Genomic DNA, 17,607 nt, shown 5'->3' on the forward strand with positions numbered 1-17,607 from the left:
ATTTACCCTAATTTATTACTCATTTCCTTATGTGGTTCAACTTGCTTCTTTTAAACTTGTTATTAGAAAGAAGAGGAGGAGATGGATGTTGGAATAGCTTGATTTTTCACAAAGTGGATGTATTGCTCCAAAATCTTATATAAGGCGAAGTGACTGACAGTAATTTTCATAGATGTTCCACTTTTATTCTTTGTAGATCAGTTAATAACAGCTCCTAACTCCCAGGCTGCCAGCCATTTCACTCTGACTTCCCTTCCAGGCAAGAAGTCACATTCGTAATGAAACATTTAAATGAAGTAAAAAAGTTTTGGAAAGAAGAGAACTTCAGGTTCTTCTGGAAAACTTACAAGTTCTTCTCTCATGCAAATATCTGCATTTTTCAGATATTTTAGGTTTGATATTTTGAGGGGCGGATATGCCAGTGTGTTAGGGCACAGCGACGTGGTAGGAGCAGCATATGTGAGCAAGAAGGCCAGATGGACACATTCGGTAGCCCTGATGATGGTCAAAAAGACAGGTCCGTGTTGGGATCAGGGATGTCCTTGGGAAATTCACGTGTCTGGACAAAGACACATCTGCACCTCCATAAAGAGCTACAGAACAAAAGGTCCATTTTTAGTTTTGAAAAGTGGCTTCCCTATTGTAAGTGGGGGAGCCACACCCAGTTCTGAGGGTCACCGTCATGCGTGCCGCTCCTGTCTTTTTATTATTAAAGCTGGAATCCTGATTCCTTGGGCCTGTGTGCTCTGCTTGGCCCTCGAGTTTTTCCTCAGTAGTACACTTCTCTTCTCCAGTGCCCTTGGTTTCCAGAATATGCCCGAATGATGTCTGTCGCATTTGGAAAAGTGGTGCCAAACTGCGTGTGGATATCACGTTGCTGGGATTTGAGAACATGAGCTGGATAAGAGGGAGGCGCAGTTTTATATTTAAGGGAGAAGGTGAGTGATTCTATTCAGTTTTCATAATCACTGTTCACACTAAGTGACAGTGATTTTTAATTTTTTTTTTTTGTTTATTTACTTTTTGAGAGAGAGAGAGAAACAGAGCTTGAGCAGGGAGGGGCAGAGAAAGGGAGGGAGGGAGACACAGAATCTGAAGCAGGCTCCAGGCTCTTAGCTGTCAGCACAGAGCCAGACACGGGGCTCGAACCCACAAACCGTGGGATCATGACCTGAGCTGAAGTCAGACGCTTAACTGACTGAGCTACCCAGGCACCCCGACAAGAGTGATTTTTAACCATCAAAATGTGTTTGCATTCCTATACCTTATCTGATACTGTCTGGGGCATGTGTTTTGTGTTTTTTGTTTTTGTTGGTTATTCTTGTTAATTATTCAACTCTCAATTCCTCTATTTCTTTTTTGGATAGTTCTCTCTCTCTCTCTGTTTCTCTGGGGTTTTGTTTGTTTGTTTGTTTGTTTGTTTGTTTGTTTTTCAGGGGTCTTCTGGTAAGGACCGGAAAGCCTGCTAGACAAATTCTAAAGGAGCTGTAACACTTTGGATAGTTCTGTTCATTCTCTAGCCCCTATCATTTACCACCAAACACTCTCACCATTTGGAATGTCCCACATTCCTGAGCCCAGAATTTGAGACTCTGTCTTATATCTCTTTATATCCTCTCTGTAAGCAGGCATGATCCTCCTATCAGAGGGTGAGAAAAGTGGCATTGCCAGCCCAATGTTGTGCATAAATGATTTATGTTAATTGTGTAAATGGTATATTTTAAAAAGTACACAGATGTATTGCTAACAAATAATGCATATTGTTGTAAATGTCTGCAACTTTGGGGAAGACGGCCCCGAGCCTCCTGTGGGTTGTGGCAAACTGGCCGGATAATCCCCATGTAAGTAGGTGGTCAGTAATCATAGTATTCAGGTTTTATCTGGTAGGTGGCCCTTGGTGGGGGGCAAATGTGAAAGACAATGCATTTTAACTTGTGAGGCTTCCTTGTTTTTGCATCTTGCTGGCATGGCCCTTAGTTACGCTCTTGTTTCCATTAACAGACAACCGGGCGGAGCTGATGGAAGTCAACCATGATGACAGGGTGGTCACCACCGAGCACTTTGACCTGTCCCAAGAAATGGAGCGCCTCACCCTGGACTTGATGAAGCCAAAAAGTAGGGAAGTTGAGAGACGGCTCACGAGCCCAGTCATTAACACCAGCCTCGATACTAAAAATATTGCTTTTGAAAGGTACGCATTTAGGTTCTGCATTTTAATGTCCGATCCCTTTACTGCCATCTTTGGTGGCATGTAGATATGAATTGGAAATTATGGGTGGATTGGGATTTCTCTAATATGGCATAATAAGCACTAGTGGATTTTCAAGTTGCTCTCTGTTCTAACCAAGAAGAAGCCATAGCCGACATCCTCTTTCATAGATCATTTTATAGACATTAACGTTGGTTAAGTCTTGGAGAAACATCTTCATACTCTTTTATGGGCCCTTTCTAATGGATTTTACTTGAATTTTATTTTTGTTTTGGTGTTTGGGGACCCACAAGACCCCTAGTCCCAGACCATGGAGCTTTGCGAGTCTCTGGAAGCTAGAATTGACCCAGTATTGATTGTGGTTGTACTGATACTAGTCAGATCCACACTTACCATATAGTTAAATGTGGTTCTCTTCCCCTGTGAGGCCTAATAGTTTAGAGCCAAGAGTCTGGAGGGATTGCAGTTCTATTCCAGACTCCACCAGAAGAAGCTTCTGAAGAGGTTTGTGCCTTGGTTCACCTGGATGAGAACACTGTCTCTGGTCATCTGCCTCTGAGCCCTGCAGAGGCATGAAGAGGTTCGGAATGTAAGGGAAGCGGAAGCTGTCAGAGCTATTTGCCTGAGTGATTTCCCCACAGAACGCACTGAGCTGAGGGAATCTGTAAGAGCCCTGAGTGTTTGCCTAGGATGTCACATCCAGCTCTCTGTAAACCAAAGCAGCATAACCTGAGCTAACGTGGACACACATTATCCTGGATCTAGGCTTTCTTTACTCTTAATGAATATACTAACTCTCCTCTTTTTTTTCTTTTTCTTTTCTTCTTTGTTTCCATAAAATATGTTAGTGAGACAAACTTTTCTGTTGAGTCAAACATAAGACTCAAGTGCCCTTTTTCTTCTGATTTAGATGGAGCTGTGGAATTAGGGCATCTGTTAGCAGTAGAAGAGAAAGCCAAATGCCAGCCCACGTGATGTCCCAGTACTGCTGCTGTGTTGGCAGCGGTAGCCCTGGGAGGCAGGCTCAGTCCCCCATCACCAGACTCCTGGCACCCCAGCCTTGCCAGGTGACGGCTGTCTGTCAGGAATGGGCCGTGGCTTTACCTGGTAGCATCTCGGGAAGACTCCTTCAGGCTTCGGCACACACCTCTGTAGACAGGGAGGGCCCCTGCAGCAAAGGGCTCTGTTCGTAAAGCTGGGAAATAGCGGGGCCCGTCCTCAGTGCCACGGCCCGGCTGCGGAGGTGGCAGTTGGAAGGACTGAATGCCATGGGCAGGGCTGCTAAGTAACCATGTAGCTTTTGGGAGGTGTCTCTGTCTCTCCACGTTTCTGCTTCCTTACCTGAAAGAAAGAAAGGAGTGAATCTCGAGATGACGTTGGTAAAGCCCCCACGGCTCTACGATGCCATGAGGAGAGCCGCCGTTCCCTCTGGGTCATCGGCAGAGTTGCTAGAGTCACTGTTCTGACATGTAACTTACAAAGCGTGTGCCGATTACTGGCGGCTACCCCACGGAGGGCAAATGGGAAACGGTGGCACTTCCCATTTTTACTGAGGGCTGAGGCACCTCTGGGATTTGTATGGTCACAAGTTCTTCAGACGGTTCGGGTTAACCTCCTTTGGCAACTGACAGCGGGTCTCTGAGAGAGGATTTCTGGAAAACAGCTGCTTTTTTTCTGTGGTGCTCAGAACTCAGTATATGCAGTCAGTGAGCTGCTTATGCATCGAGCAAGGGTTTGAGCCACTTGAGTGTGAGATTTGCTGGTAGAGAAAGTGCACACCTCCTTCTTACTGGAGGTGGGAGCATGCGCTTGATTGACTTCGGAAGGTGTGCTCTCTTAGGACAGTTGTTTTCGTCCATTCCTTTCTTCTGATCTGTTGCTGAGAGCTTGATGCTTGCTTCCTGCATGAGTTTTTGGCCTGCCAGTATGTCCCCTCTGGCTGCAGTCTGGGTTTTTCTCTTCTCTGAAAGAGTATGCTCTGGCAACCTAAAGCAGAACATTCTCTGCTGCCCTCAGAGCCTCTCTCTGAATTGCATAGCAGCCTCCAAGCCACAGGGCTTGCTCAGCGGCTTTTGGTGTGGCAGCCTCAGCGGAGAAGGGCAGAGGTAAAAATGCAGAGGGGGAGCTGGGTCTTGCCCTGTCATCTTCAGATGCCTCTGTGCATAAAGTTAATCAAGGGTTGAGGAGTTATTAGAATTTGGGGCTTAAAATAGGATGCCGAATTTAATAACCAAGCTGTCAGCGTGGGGATGGAAAGGGAGGCAGAGCAGCCAGGATTGCCAGTTGAGCGGATGCAAAGGAGTGAGCAGCCTAGTGGTCTCCAGGGAGAGGGGGCGGCTCCGTCTCCCCAGCATGCTCACGGGATGAAGCGGGGCAGACGGAGTCATCCTTTGGTACCTCGGCAGACCGTGTGCCAGAAAGCAGTCCTTTCCCAGGCCAGAATATCAAGTGACTAGGTGAACGGCAAGGAACCGAGGACTGACTTTGTTAACTATAAAAGGACGATCTTGATTTTCAATTATTGAAGCTAAGAGGGGACTCTGGTTTGTTAATCAGTGTGGACCCTGCCCCCCGCCCCCAGGATTGTGGTTTTGTTTCTGAAGTGTGAAGTGGAGATAAGCTAGCATTTGGTGTAATCCCTTTGGGGTTTCCCTCTCTCCCTCCGTGGGTCATGCTGCACTAATTGTGGACAACTACTTGGAAAATTAAAGCCCTGGTCCTTCCTTTCTCTGATGAGCTGTAACATACACGTAAAACTCTGTATGCCCTGTCTGGACTAATGAAACTGGAAACACGAGACGCAAATTACACGGATCTTTGTGAGCTGGCTAATCTGCTGGCTCCCGGAGCTTCCTGCGTGATGTCCCCACTTTCCTCTGGGGTCCGGGTGGAAGGCAGGCAGTTGTCCTACGCAGGGCCAAGTGCAGCAGTCACAGTGGAGCTAGGATGTGATGTCCTAGACAAAAGGGCAGACCAGGCTTGTCAGGGCTTCCCTGTGAGTGGTAGTATTTCCCAGGACGCGCTGCTTTGAAAAAGAACCAGAACCTCTTGGCTGCTCTTGGTTCCTAAATGCATTTTTCCCCAGGAGTATGTTGAGTCGAATCACTGGGTTTTCAGGCACTTTAGCAGTGCTGTCGTTGCTGCTGGGATGCTAGGCTACTTTAATAGCAGTCCTACAGACCTGGAGTCATTGTCTGGGCTGGAAAACTGCTTTTAACATCCTTTCCCCTGCTGCACCAAACCTGGTAAAACGTGTGACTCCCAAGCCGTTTCGCAGGCATTAATGGCTTCTCCAAGCAGCTCGCCACAGTGAGGAGTTCCTGCCCCACCCGCTCTCTCCTGAGGAGCAGGATGGTCTGTGCCTCGTTGTTCTAAGAATTCCTCAGTTGAGATGCGGCTGCTCATGGGGACAGAGCCACTGATGTCCATATCCACAGTTAAGGTGATCCGGATAAATGCTCTGACCCAGATACCACCTCGTGGCAAGCCCTTGGACGCTGGTCATCTTCACTCATTTCTTTAGGACAGCTGTCCAGTCAATGTCACCACCTTTGTCGCCTGTGCTGGCAGTTTTTGTAAAGACGCCAAGAATGGAGGCTTTCTATGCCAGGGGTGAGGCGAGCTGATTAGTAACAGTGGGAGGGGGTGGGGCTACTTAAGCCATCTGTCACTGAGAGCATCCTTTTGTGGACAGTAGGACCGTAATCTCCAAGTGTCCTTCACCAACTTAAGCTGGGGGAAATAAACTGTAAAGGCTGCAGGGATAAATCTGAATGGCATATTGTACATGTAGAAATTTGTGGTGTTCACTTTTTATCAGAACTAAATCCGGATTCTGGGGCTGGAGGACAGATAAAGCAGAAGTTGTTAATGGTTACGAAGCAAAGGTAAAAGGAAACTCTTAAAATAAGATTTAATATAGCTATTTAGCTTCTATGCAAATGAGGAGTCTGTTGAGATTTTTTCATGCATCTGTGCCGTGGAGATGCTCTGGGGGAAAAAGTGCTGCTTAGTGTCTCTCACTTGGATTTGTATCTGATCTGATGTGCAGAAAATGGGCTCGCATGTCCTGAGGAGGTCCCTAGGTATGCCAAAAGAGAAACTATGTCGTAGAGAAATGAACACGGGTGCCAGTTGTCCCCAGAGGAGTGACTGTTCCTTTAATTCTTTAAGCAGAAAAAGAAAGGATTAGACTGAAACCTGCATGTTGATCTTTTTTTTTTTTTTTTTAATAACCTGAGTGGGTTAAAAAAAAAAAAAAAGTAAAGTAGCTTTAATGAGCCTCCATTTTCCTAGTCAGCCTAATTGGAACCAGTGGCCTGACACCCACTTACGTGACATCAGTGCGTTAAGAACGTAGTTGTCATAGTGCAGACAACTGTCAGTCGAGTCATCTGGCATCTTGTTAGCTGGGACGCCTCTGTCTCCTGGCCTGTCGTTAGCCCTGCAGTACAGCAGGGACTGATGGCTCCCGTGCCGGAGTGCGGTGCCGCAGGATCCTCTGGTGACCTCGGAGGGGGCAAAGAGGCTTACGTCATGCTCAGCGAGACACATTTAGACACAGTCGTTCCGCTGCTTCCTCAGTCTTTGAACGTTGGGAATCCACGTATGGCATACAGCTAATTCTCTGTTTACCGTGAGATTTGATCTTCCGGACCCCCAAATTTCTCAGTCAACCTTGACAACAGAGCATTCACTCTGGTGGTGAAAATAATTTTTTGTCCATCGATGGAATCCCTTTTAAGTAGTGACTCGCTGGTTTCCTCTGAAGCCTCACAGGTAGAGAGAACCTTGTGTTCATTCCGTTTTCCTTCTGCCCAGCAGATGGCTGTCTAAGTCCGTCCTATTATAAGATCGCCACAAATCAGCAGAGAAGTACGTGGGGCCAGTTTGGGTGCCTTAGCGCTAGAAATCCAGCCGGGAGGCCTCAGTCTCAGGACATTTGTTTGAGAGCGATTAGCAACACAAAGGGCAGGCAGGGAGATGCAGCCCGTCCCTGCCCCGTTTACTCCTCGGTCTTTAAAATTGTCAGAGATGCCAAGTAGTTGCTGATGCATTTCTAAGTTGATTAGCTTGTATATTTTCTCGGAGGGATCCTAATGATTGTCAACCATTTCTCATTTTTATTTTGCTGGAATTTTTTTTTTCTTTTCTTTTCTTTATTTATTTTTTGGCTTCAGCATTCTTGCTCTTGCTATGCTTATTTTTTGAGTTTTGATTCCCTGTGTCACTGTTTTCTTTTGCACACGTCTCCCAAGGTTTACACAGTAAACAATGTGAGTGTGATAACCAAAATCCGGACGGAACACCTGACCGAGGAAGAAAAAAAGAGATACAAAGGTAATTCTCCCCGCTTTTCCTTAGGCTAGAGAGAGCCTTTGTTGGTTTCGTTCATTTTGGGGGTTAACATGATCAGGTCAGGCTAATCCTAGCCCTAACTTCCTTTTTACAAAAATCTCCTTTAGACTGACCTGTTCTTGAAGGTATTACCTGTAGTTAGCTTCAAGGGGAGTTAAAGCCATTCAGGCGAATCGTTTCCGAAGAAACAAGAAGGCAGGGAAGGTAGTTAAGGATATCGGAGACTAGTTCTCACCAGAATGAGTGATTTAGTCCAAACTCTCACCGTGAAAGATTTGGACAGAACCGGGGCTGTGAGCCAAAGCATTGCCAATACGTGGTTGTTCTCGCACAGCCCCACCGGTGGCCAGTCTTGTGGCCTTGTGAAGTTACCTGCACCCTCTGTGGCTCAGGTCCCTCAGCAGTGAAACGGCGGTGCTTGGGAGGATGAGATGAGCTGCCTCACGCAAACCTTTGAGACGTTCCCTCAGTGAGGCCAGCGCTCAGTTACTGTTCGCCGCCCCCACTGCCACCAGGACTCTGGTTTGACAGATGAGGACCCTGCGGCCCAGTCAGCCTCACTCCTGAATCCAAACTCTTGCTGCTTTTCTGCTTTACTTCTTGTAGCTGTTGTTCATCTAGGTTAGAGACCCTGATAAAAAGTATGTCCTATAAGGGATAAATTAGCCGATGGTTGACTGGATGATTTTGCCACCCTATCCATAAATGGACTTCCTGATGTAGGTAGCTGGGATCCAAAACTTTAAGATAGCATGAGAATCTCTTTCTGTAGTCACAAGTAAGGTATAATATTAGACATTAAATCTTTCCCCCCTCCTGTAGCGGACAGGAACCCCCTGGAGTCTTTGCTGGGAACCGTGGAACACCAGTTTGGTGCTCAAGGGGTAAGTGGAAGCAGCGAGTTCTCAGGTTCAACAAAGGACATGACTTTTCTGTGCCGCGATGGCATTTACTGAATCCTGAACAGGCCACTCTGGCTGCAATGCTGAAGAGCGCTCCCAAGCCAGAACTCGAGATACTCTTTTAGAAGAGAATTAGATGAATCTTGCAGGTAAAAATTTTAGAGGAGGGTCGTGACTGTAGAAGGTGCCTTCTCATCTGTAAACTTAAACAGGATTCAGGACTTTTTATTTCAACCGAGTGCCTTCACAGACATTTTCTGACTTGATCCTTTCTAACTACATGAAGTTGGTACAGTCGATCGCAGAGGGTCAGAGAAATGAGATTCCCTTTCCAGGGTCCTGAGCGAGAGCATGACAGATTTGGAACTTAAACTCCCATGCCTTCCAGATCTTCCATGATGTCAGATATTTCTCTCTCTGTTTCTATAATCAGGAGATAAAAATGCAAAGGAGAGTGGAGAAATGTTTTGACACGGGGAAACCCATTAGGCTTGCTACATAATGCCTTTATAGATTTTCAGCGCAGTAACTGAAAGACAAGGGGAGAGGAAATGACTAGAACTTCCTGATCTGTAGTTGGTTAACGTGTCCGCCTCAGAGGCTGAGTGCTGTAGGCCTCCACTTGTGAGCACCATTTGGCATTTCTAATTCCCCCGAGTTCTGGCTCGGCAGGACCTCACCACAGAGTGTGCCACCGCCAACAACCCCACGGCCATCACGCCGGATGAATACTTTAATGAAGAGTTTGATCTGAAAGACCGGGACATCGGAAGGCCAAAGGAGCTCACGATAAGAACGCAAAAGTAAGACTCAGCGGCCATTTTCAGCTTACAGATTCTTGTCTCAGAAGTTCTGCTGTTTCCTGGTGTCCTGTTGTCATTTTTGTGTCCCCTTCCTTTAAACATAATTTGAAGTTACTTCACCTGATAAAAGCTAACAGTAGATTGCCCATCTTCTTATTAAGCCCTTCTCCAAATAGAATAGAGATGGGATGTAAGAATTCCTTGTGTTTTTTGCTGCCAACAAGCTTCAGCTGATCAAATGCAATGATCGCACCAGCTATCCGCTTCTTCAGTCAATTCAGACTGCTGCAGGGGGAGGTCACAGGGCAGGCCGTTTCTCCTGATTGCCAGATTGCACGGTGATCTGCATTCTTCACGGGTCTCGCCCCTTCCCTGCTCCGCATTAAGAGAAGTACGGTGACTGGGCAGACGGGGCAGTGAGGAAGCTGGTGTTGTCTAGCTGGCTGCGTAGAAGCGGTCCCATTTCTCTGGGGATGACGGCCTCAGCCTTGTGTCGGTCGGTCCCGCAGGTTTAAAGCGATGCTGTGGATGTGCGAGGACTTTCCGTTGTCCCTCGTGGAGCAGGTCGTCCCCATCATTGACCTCATGGCCCGAACCAGCGCTCACTTTGCGCGGCTCAGAGATTTCATCAAGCTCGAGTTCCCACCTGGATTTCCTGTCAAGATAGGTACCGTCTACCATCTGGAAACCCCGGAGCATCTGTAGGCTTTTGTGGGTGACAGGATGTGCTTCCGGGCTTCGGAGCATTTGAGGCAAAGGTGGCAGGCGGCAGCTGATCAAATGATCAGGCAAAGGTAGCAGACCTGATGGAGCAGGACACAGTTACCCTCTCGCTTACCACGGCTGGAGAAGTGTCATGGTTCTTGGTTCTTTTGCATGTCAGAATTAGATCCCCCAGCCACCAGTTCTATTTACCGATGATGCTGACAGATGTAAAAAGGCACAAAAATGTGACACCTTCATTGTTTTCATGTCAAACCTTACTTAAGTTAAGCATCAGATCAGATAGTTTCTTGAGGAAGACCGTGGACACCATCAGTATGTTTTAGGGCCCGCACTGGAATGCCTAACACCGTATATAACACATACAACTTGTAAGGAACTTAAATTTTGGACAGTTGCATATTTGTGACACATTGTTCAATGCCGGCTCAACCACTTATTCACTGTGATCTAGGAAAAGTTGCTTAACCTCTCTGAATCTCAGTTTCCCCATCTGTATATTGGGGAGGGTTGTTATGTTAGGGAAGTCCTCCTTATAAAAAGTATTTGACATTGACTTATAAAAAGTATTTACTAGCACTGTAAGCACTCAGGAAATGATGGCTACTGTTATTATTCGCGTAAAGTTTATTTATAAAAGCTTTTATTTTGTTAGAAATTCCTTTGTTTCATGTCTTAAATGCACGGATTACATTTGGAAACGTTAATGGCTGTAGCACTGCTGAAGAAACTGGATCTCAGAATGTGGAGGGGACCCAGGTGGATTCAGGTAAAGAAAAGTTGGGGCTTTGTGATTTAAAACACACACACACATACACACACACACACACACACACATTCAGTTATTATAAACTAATTATTCACTTTGACATTGGAGTATCTTATGAAGTAGATCTCTGCTCTGAATGAGAGAAAAGTTTAGATTTCATTTAGAGTCCGTGAAAAAACAACTTGTAGAATATGACCCCACTTGTATTAAAAAGACAGCATAGTCCTAAGACCCAACTTTATTGAGGTGTATGAATGCTCCCACTTTAAGTGTGACAGTTCAGTGCATTTTTTAAAAATGTATATTTTATTTTATTTTTGAGAGAGAGAGAGCATAAGCGGGAGAGGGGTGGAGAGAGAGGGGCAGATCCAAAGTTGGCTCTGTGCTGACAGCAGAAAGCCCGATGCGGGGCTCAAACTCAAGAACTTCAAGATCATGACCTGAGCCAAAGTCAACGCTTAACTGACTGAGCCACCCAGCTGCCCTTAGTTTATGTATTTTACAGTTTATTTACTTATTTTGAGGGAAAGTGAGTTGGGGAGGGGTAGAGAGAATCCCAGTCAGGTTCTGTGCTGTCAGTGCAGAGCCTGATGAGGGGCACAACCTCAACAACCCTGGGATCATGACCTGAGCCAAAATCGAGAGTTGGAAGCTCAACTAGCCACCCAGGTGCCCCTAGTTCAGTGCCCCCAGTTCATTTTAACAAACGTGTGTACCCATGTAACCACCACCACAATCAAGATGTAGAATAATTCTGTTACCCCCCAAAATTTCCTTAGGCTCCCTTACCTTCCATCCAAATTCTTTTGGATGCTACTGTAAATTTTTTTTTTTCAACGTTTATTTATGTTTGGGACAGAGAGAGACAGAGCATGAACGGGGGAGGGGCAGAGAGAGAGGGAGACACAGAATCGGAAACAGGCTCCAGGCTCTGAGCCATCAGCCCAGAGCCCGACGTGGGGCTCGAACTCCCGGACCGCGAGATCGTGACCTGGCTGAAGTCGGACGCTTAACCGACTGCGCCACCCAGGCGCCCCATTGGATGCTACTGTAAATGGATTATTTACTCAATTTTATTTTCTAGTTACTCATTGATAGTTTATAGAAACATAACAATTTGTTTTTGTTTTTGTTTTTTTTCACTGTGTAAAAAATAGTGTTCTGTGTCTTGGGCTAGTTGAGGGATACATAGACATGTTATTATCTTTTTATTTTAGTTTACAGACCTATACTTTTTTCATGTGTTTACCATATTTCATAAAAAGGAAAAAATACAAAGAGATCTTGATGTGACTGAGTATACACATATACGCACTGCATTCCTCAAAAGACATACAAGTAAACACTGGTTACCTCTGGACTTTGGAAATAAGAGAAAGAGTGTGGAGAGAGAGAGAGAGAAATCTTTATTTTTCTTGACTATGAGTTAATTTTATTACTAAAATAAAAAAAACAAAAACAAAAAGGCGGTACTTTGGTACTTTTCTCTGTCAAGGTTTTTCTTCCTCAAAATCTCTCATAGTAGCAAGCCTTGATTTTAATCATTTTAATTCTCTCATTTTTTTAACTGAAAATGTTTTTATAAATTTTAAATTATAAACGGGGGTGCCTAGGTGGCTCAGTCGGTTGAGTCCGACTTCAGCTCAGGTCACGATCTCACAGTCTGTGGGTTCAAGCCCCGCGTCGGCCTCTGTGCTGACAGCTCAGAGCCTGGAGCCTGCTTCAGATTCGGTGTCTCCCTCTCTCTCTCTGCCCTTCCCCCACTCACGCTCTGTTTCTGTCTCTCAAGGGTGAATAAACATTAAAAACATTTTTTTTTTTAATTTTAAATTATAAACGTAAAATGGAACTTCATTTTACTGATTCAGGCACCGGACTGTCACCCCTTGTGTTTCAGCTTCCCAGGTCACAAACTTTGAGGTTGATCAGTCTGTTTTTGAAATCCCGGAATCTTATCACGTTCAAGACAATGGCAGAAATGTGCATTTACAAGACGAAGATTACGAGATAATGCAGTTTGCCATCCAGCAGAGTTTACTGGAGTCCAGCAGGAGCCAGGTGCCTTTATCAGAACAAATGGCAGGGAAGGGGAGGTTTCCAGTTTTAGCTAACTCGGAAGACTCACCCTACATAACGAGAGTTTGGTGTAGTCACGGTATTTACAGAGATATTTTCTGCACCTGGTCTTCCACAAAAGCATCTGACATGACACCATCTGCACAGCCCCCATTAGGAGCATTCACAGGATGTCTCCCGATAGACTTTCCTTCCAGGTTCACCCATGCAGCCAATAACCATGTATTTGTCAGATGGAGTGTGCTAGTTTTCTAGTACTGAAACCGTAAGTCCATGCCAGTTCACATCATTGTACTTTTTCTGGAATATCGTCCATGTGTTGGTAGGTCTCGTAAGACTGCATGTGGATTTAAATCCCAGCTTTCTCCCCATGGCAGACCAGTCACACTGTTGTGGCCGCTCAGTAAGTGTGTGATGAAAACAGTGGCTGATTCTTTGTTAAATTTTGTTTTTTGCTCAAATGTTTTATTGCATTGTAAGGGGCATAATCCCAAACTCTGGCCGAGTGCCTAGCTAAGGGTGGAGCTAAGGATAGGGCAGACCAGCATAAGAACCCTTGCCCTCTGTCTTTTCAGGTGAGTCTTTCCCCAGGTCTCCTCGCCCAACATCAGTCCTTCCATCCCGACAGTGTGGTCCCCTCGCCCAACATCAAGTCCTTCCAGCCCTGCCCCCCGTGGCTCTCCTTGACACTGCTGGGGTCCAGACTGCTTCTGTTTCCACCACCTTTTGGCGTGTCCTGGGCTCCTGGAGCCTGTCTGTCTGTTGGTTGGTTTCTCGTTTCCTTCCATCATTCGTCCAGCATGTTTGCAGAGTGGAAATTCCGTGGTGAAGCAGCCCCAGCCCCCGCACTCACAGGTCGGCTAAGCTTTGAGAGGGGCACCCTCTCAACGCTCCAGTGTCCAAGCTCAGATTTTTGGCATTCTGGTTTTATTCTGGAGACTCAGAGACTGGGCAGTGTGAGCCCTACCCACGTCCATTTCCCATGGCTCCACTCTTAGAACCATTCAGTTGCTGCTGGGCCAAGGACCACACCCACGGCCAGCATATTCCCTTTGTGAGGCCTCCTGGGAGAAGACTCAGTGCCTGGACATCACGGTCAGTCCAGTACGCTCTCCTTCCCCTCAAATAGTGAGCTTATTTTTCCCCCTAATACCTGCATAAACCTTTGTTGAGCATAAATTTTGCAAAGGGGAGTAGTCAGAGTCAAAGATGACAAATATTGAATTAGGTAGTGTCACCTTGCTTAGGAGTTGTCTGCTTTGATCATTTAAACTTTGCCCAAAGCTGTTCTGATAGACTGTTCTGTGTCAAGTATGAGAGGCTGTGGGTGTTAATCACAGCAGCATACCATATGCCACCTGACAGTTAGGTGTCGTTTTTGAGATGACCCAAGTCCCTGTTCGTTTTTCGCACAGTGCCACCAATAATGGGCACGTCAACATTTCCAGTTTTGTTCTTGCCACTTCCATTTCCTAATCGGTACGACACCTGTTCCTTCTAGGAGGTATTCATGTCCATCACGTTTGTTTTTTGTAGGAACTTTCAGGACCAGCTTCGAATGGAGGGATCAACCAGACACATGCCTATGACGCCCAGTATGAGAGGTGACTGGCATGACTCTTAGTGATTACACCCAGGTGGACATAGGCACTCGGTGCCAGCATCCTGCCTGGCAGGAGAGACTTGAGAGTTGGCTCTTCTGCTGCCTCTTGTGGCAGTTACTCGCTAAAGTGGTTCTAAACGCCTGGTAGCCTTGTTTCCAGGAACCGTTGCTAGAGTTGTTTGTGGACTAGTCCCAGGCCAGTGCCATTGGCAGAAAGGTGCCTAGTTAATGGCTTTTTGATCGGTCTGATCTTCTGCAAAGACTGTATGATTACACAGGGTCTGAGAAACCCTCAGTGGGAAGTTTATACGATTTTAAAAATGATGAGGCTTTGGGGAGCAGCTACAGACACAAGTAGATTATCTTTTTAAAGGAGGGGGTGGTAGACACTGGAAGCCTTTATTCTGTAAGTATTTTCACATACTCCAGGCAGAAACGAAAGCCTGTTGAAGAACTTGGGTTTTGCTTTAAAAGAGATCAAGTGCCATTCCTCACCCCATCACTTAGTAGCTGCGTATCTCGGGCAGGTTTCTTTACCTCTCTGCGCCTCGGGCTTCTCCCCTGTACACGGCACCCACGCCTCCAGGGTTCTGTGGGATTGTATGGCACGGTGCACGTGCAGTGCCGATCAGATGCCTGGCGTGGGGTGCTCTCGGTGAGCGGTCAACTGTAGATGCTGCTGCTGATCGGTCTTCCTCCCCCTCTTCCTTCTACCGCAGGGCCATCCAGGAGAGCCTCCTCACCAGCACGGAAGGCCTGTGCCCTGGTGCTATGAGCGAGACAAGCCGTTTTGACAGCGACTTGCAGCTGGCCATGGAGCTCTCTGCCAAAGAGCTGGAGGAGCGGGAGCTCCGGCTGCGGGAGGAGGAGGCGGAGCTCCAGCAGGTCTTACAGCTGTCTCTGACTGACAAATAGACCTTTGTGCCCACGGCCGCGCCCAGAGGAGGTTCTGGGCTGCACTCGAGCCGCGCACCAGTGCTGCGTCACCAGTGCCCCGGGGCCGAGGGCCTGCGCCTCGCAGCCTCGCACGTATGTGGCAGACAGCAGCTGCCCTTTCTTTACTCAGAGGTGCAAGACCAGGGGCTCCCGGGCCCACCCACGACCCTCCCCCTGGAAAGGGGCTGGGGACCGGCAGGCCCCATCTCCAGGCTAAGGGGAGGAGAACATCGTCACTTTCCATTAGCTATATTGGCTTGCAGGTCACGTTTTTACTACCAGCTTTAGACAAAAACCCCAATCCCCGCGAGTTTGTAGATTACTTTTTACCAAGGAGTGATAACAAAACAAGTTATTGCAGAGTCAGGGTGCTTTTATATATGAGAGCAGCAGCCTTTTTAGAGCGTGGTTTATGAGAATTTATGAGACGCTTCTTTACAGTTCACCAAAGAAATGGATAATCTGTGCCGATCTACTCTTTTGTTTTTACCTTTATACAGGGTTTCTAGGACACTATCACTGTTCCTCCTCCTTCTCCACCTTCGTCCATTCCTTCCACCCCCAGCTAAAGTTAAAGAGGAGACATGTACAGGACAGGTTTTAGATTAGGGCTATTTGCATCACATTAGGATATACAAATGACCACGGATGTTGCCTTAGCCTTAAAAATTACCAATAGTTTCAAACCACCTCACTCCACTTACTGAGGGGTCTGAGTTGAATTTATAAAGGCGGTTCCTTTGAGAGCAGGATCTTCCAGGCTAAATCCAAGGCAGCTAATCCTGGCCCTGAAGGAGCAGCTAGGAGAGCCTGAGGCTTGTTGAATGGGGCAGGCTGGCCAACACAGCGGACAGCCCAGAACCAAAACCAGGTGTGTTCCACGCCCTCCCTCGTGAAAGATTTCCACGTCGAGGCCTAGGACGCCCCCCCCCCCCCCCCCACCGCGGGCCTGGGCTCACTACAGAGGAAGGGGTAGACTTGTAGTTAGAAGAGTAGCTCTGTGTTCCAAAGGGAAAATGATGACTCCGCATTGCTTTTTAGAGTTCAAGTCAGCATCTTTCTGGATAAATATATTTTTTAACAGAATCTTTTTATTATTTTTAAAAGATGTAAAAACAACCCCTCCCATCAGTAGCAATACAAGGTTATACATTTTAACCAGATTTTTCTCAGGCCTTTTTGGGATACCTTTAGTAGTTAACGATTTTATCTGACCCTTCTGTAAATAACCATCGCACAACACAACGGAAGAAGCCAGGGGAACAGAGATGAGGGCACCGTCCCTCTGGCCCGCCTCTTCTTCCCCACAGGCTGCACTGAAATGCCCTGGTAAACAACAGCCCCCTTCGTTCTGCATCTATTTCCTATCTGTTGCGCTCCTTTAGGGATCGGAAGGGAGACATAGACTACTCTCAGAGTGAACATCTGTATCCTACAGTGAGCGTTGCCAGTAAAACGTTCTTAGCCACAAAGAACCGTGCTTTTGATTCCACATAACCATCTGCCTTGTCTGTCACGGTCCGGCCAAGATTCTTTGTCTGCACACAAGGCCAGTGTACTGCAGTGTCACATTCGTTTCAAAGACCCAGCTTGGCACTCTTGTTCACCTAGCGTTTTCCCTGCGTGAAGACGCTTCTTGGGAATAGCTGCAGTTAGGCCACGTTGTTTACTCACTGCGGTGAATCATCAGTAATTTCTGTGTTTGCATTCCATTGTTGTGCTTCCTGAGGTCTTGGGCTCCCCAGGAAGTCAGTTAAAAAGGGACTGAGCGTGTGTCCACCGTTGCAGCGTGTTTCATTTACGTGTCCACTCTCGTAAAATGCAAATAAAGATCGCTTCCCAAGAGGGTGCTCGTACGATATCCTAGAACGCCTTGGAGTCCTTTTTTTCCCTTTTCATACGGTTTCTCTGGTCGCTCCCACTTCCTGTTACGTACGTGACCGGAGCACGAGGATGCCTTGCGATACTCAAGAGTATGTGACAAAGGTGACCTGCCCCTCCCAGCCTTCCCACCCAGGTCGTACGGTCCACACACCAAATGCTACTCGTTTCAGAAGGAAACTAAAAAGCCAGCTGGTGCCGGGGCTGCTGCCAGACCCCAGTCCGCCTGCCGGAGATGGCTGGCCCTCGAGGAGCGCGGGGAGCCAGGCTGACATCAGATCGCTCATGTGACCGAATGAATCCGCTCTCCCCTCTGAAGCTGAAATGCTTCATGAGGCTGTCCTCAC

At 47.0% G+C, this 17,607-nt stretch overlaps 1 protein-coding gene and 1 non-coding gene across 3 annotated transcripts in view; one reads left to right on the top strand and one right to left on the bottom strand.

Moving 5' to 3' along the window:
• The window catches only part of ANKRD13A (ankyrin repeat domain 13A), a 32,736-nt gene extending 15,496 nt beyond the window's left edge, over positions 1-17,240 (top strand). Inside the window, exons 5-15 of one of the 2 annotated variants that reach the window (XM_023241540.2) lie at positions 795-938; positions 2,002-2,191; positions 6,030-6,096; positions 7,468-7,549; positions 8,390-8,451; positions 9,142-9,272; positions 9,782-9,939; positions 10,651-10,764; positions 12,662-12,822; positions 14,377-14,444; positions 15,163-17,240. In XM_023241540.2, coding sequence (XP_023097308.2) covers positions 795-938; positions 2,002-2,191; positions 6,030-6,096; positions 7,468-7,549; positions 8,390-8,451; positions 9,142-9,272; positions 9,782-9,939; positions 10,651-10,764; positions 12,662-12,822; positions 14,377-14,444; positions 15,163-15,358 — 1,373 coding nt within the window. In that variant the 3' untranslated portion in view covers positions 15,359-17,240. The other variant, XM_023241539.2, reaches the window with a different exon arrangement.
• LOC111557386 lies at positions 1,435-1,496 on the bottom strand. The gene has a single exon (XR_002737436.1). It is a non-coding gene; the product is annotated as a U7 small nuclear RNA (small nuclear RNA).
• Positions 17,241-17,607: the final 367 nt, after the last annotated feature.

The sequence above is a fragment of the Felis catus genome, chromosome D3, assembly GCF_018350175.1.
Source record: "Felis catus isolate Fca126 chromosome D3, F.catus_Fca126_mat1.0, whole genome shotgun sequence".
Classification (NCBI taxonomy): domain Eukaryota; kingdom Metazoa; phylum Chordata; class Mammalia; order Carnivora; family Felidae; genus Felis; species Felis catus.